This window comes from Eimeria mitis, genomic scaffold (assembly GCF_000499745.2).
Source record: "Eimeria mitis Houghton genomic scaffold, Emh_scaff640, whole genome shotgun sequence".
In the NCBI taxonomy this organism is placed as follows: domain Eukaryota; phylum Apicomplexa; class Conoidasida; order Eucoccidiorida; family Eimeriidae; genus Eimeria; species Eimeria mitis.
The window spans coordinates 968-1,987 of record NW_013574572.1 but is presented as its reverse complement, the minus strand read 5'-3'; the positions used below and the strand labels follow the sequence as shown (position 1 = coordinate 1,987).

At 58.4% G+C, this 1,020-nt stretch overlaps 1 protein-coding gene across 1 annotated transcript in view; it reads left to right on the top strand.

Annotated features, from left to right (window-relative positions):
• EMH_0018390 (uncharacterized protein) overlaps positions 1–1,020 on the top strand; it is a gene marked incomplete at both ends in the record, with an annotated part of 6,666 nt that overhangs the window by 5,070 nt on the left and 576 nt on the right. Inside the window, one exon of the mRNA XM_013501143.1 lies at positions 29–930. Within this exon, the coding sequence (XP_013356597.1) occupies positions 29–930 (902 nt within the window). The remainder of the gene's footprint in view (positions 1–28; positions 931–1,020) is intronic.

The following is a 1,020-nucleotide window of genomic DNA, read 5'->3' as shown; positions in this document are numbered from 1 at the left end:
CTGCTGCTGCTGCTGCTGCGGGTTTCAGAGAACAGTTGGAGGACTTTTTGAGGGAGATGGCTCAGCTGCGCCTCAGCAGCAAACTGAAGAAAGCAGCAGCAGCAAAGCCAGCAGCAAACCGAACGGAGAAGGGTGAGGAGACAGAGGCGGCCAGCGGGCAGCCTTCCAAGCAGCAGCAGCAGCAGCAGCAGCAGCAGCAAGGGACGAAGCAACAGGCGCAGGAAGAGGAGCCGCAACAGCGGGAGGAGAAGCAGCAGCAGCAGAACCAGCAGCAGCAGCAGCAGAAGCAGCAGAAGCAGCAGCAGCACGAAGAAGCAGAGGATGTGGCTGTCTTGGGAGAGTCAAAGGAGGGCGGTGCCGTCCCCGCGAGGGAGGCGAGTGCAGCCAGCTGCCGAGGCAGCAGCCCCCCGAAGCAGCAGCAGCAGCAGCAGCAGCAGCAGCAGGAGCGGCAGAAACAGCAGCAGCAGCAGCAGCAGCAGGATGAAGATGATGATGTGTTGCTTGTGGAGGACGCTGTATGTGGGTCTCAGCCGAGCAAGCGTGCGCGTGTGAGTGCAGAGAGGTTTGCTGCAGCAGCAACAGCAGCAGCAGCAGCAGCAGGAGCAGCAGCAGGAGCAGCAGCAACAGGAGCAAGTATGTCGCCAGAGGTTGTGGTGGCTGATGAAGAGGAGGATGTTGTAGAGATTACTTCTGATACAGAAACTGCTGCTGCTGCTGCTGCTGCTGCTATCAAAGTCTCTGTTAAGTATGCTTGGCTGCGAGCAGCAGATGCTGCTGTGACGCATGCGCTGGAGGTCATCCGGCATGCAGAGGAGACAGCAGCAGCATTCGTTGCTGCAGAGCAACATGCAGCTAGTAATACCCACCAGCAGCAGCAACAGCAGCAGCAACAGCAGCAGCAGCAGCAGCAGGAGACAGACACGCGAGATGGTTGAGAAGCACACCGGTAGGGAGAAGAGAGGAACACAGAAATTTCTCCTTCTTGCTTAGCATCTGCAACTGCAGCAGCAGCAGCAACAC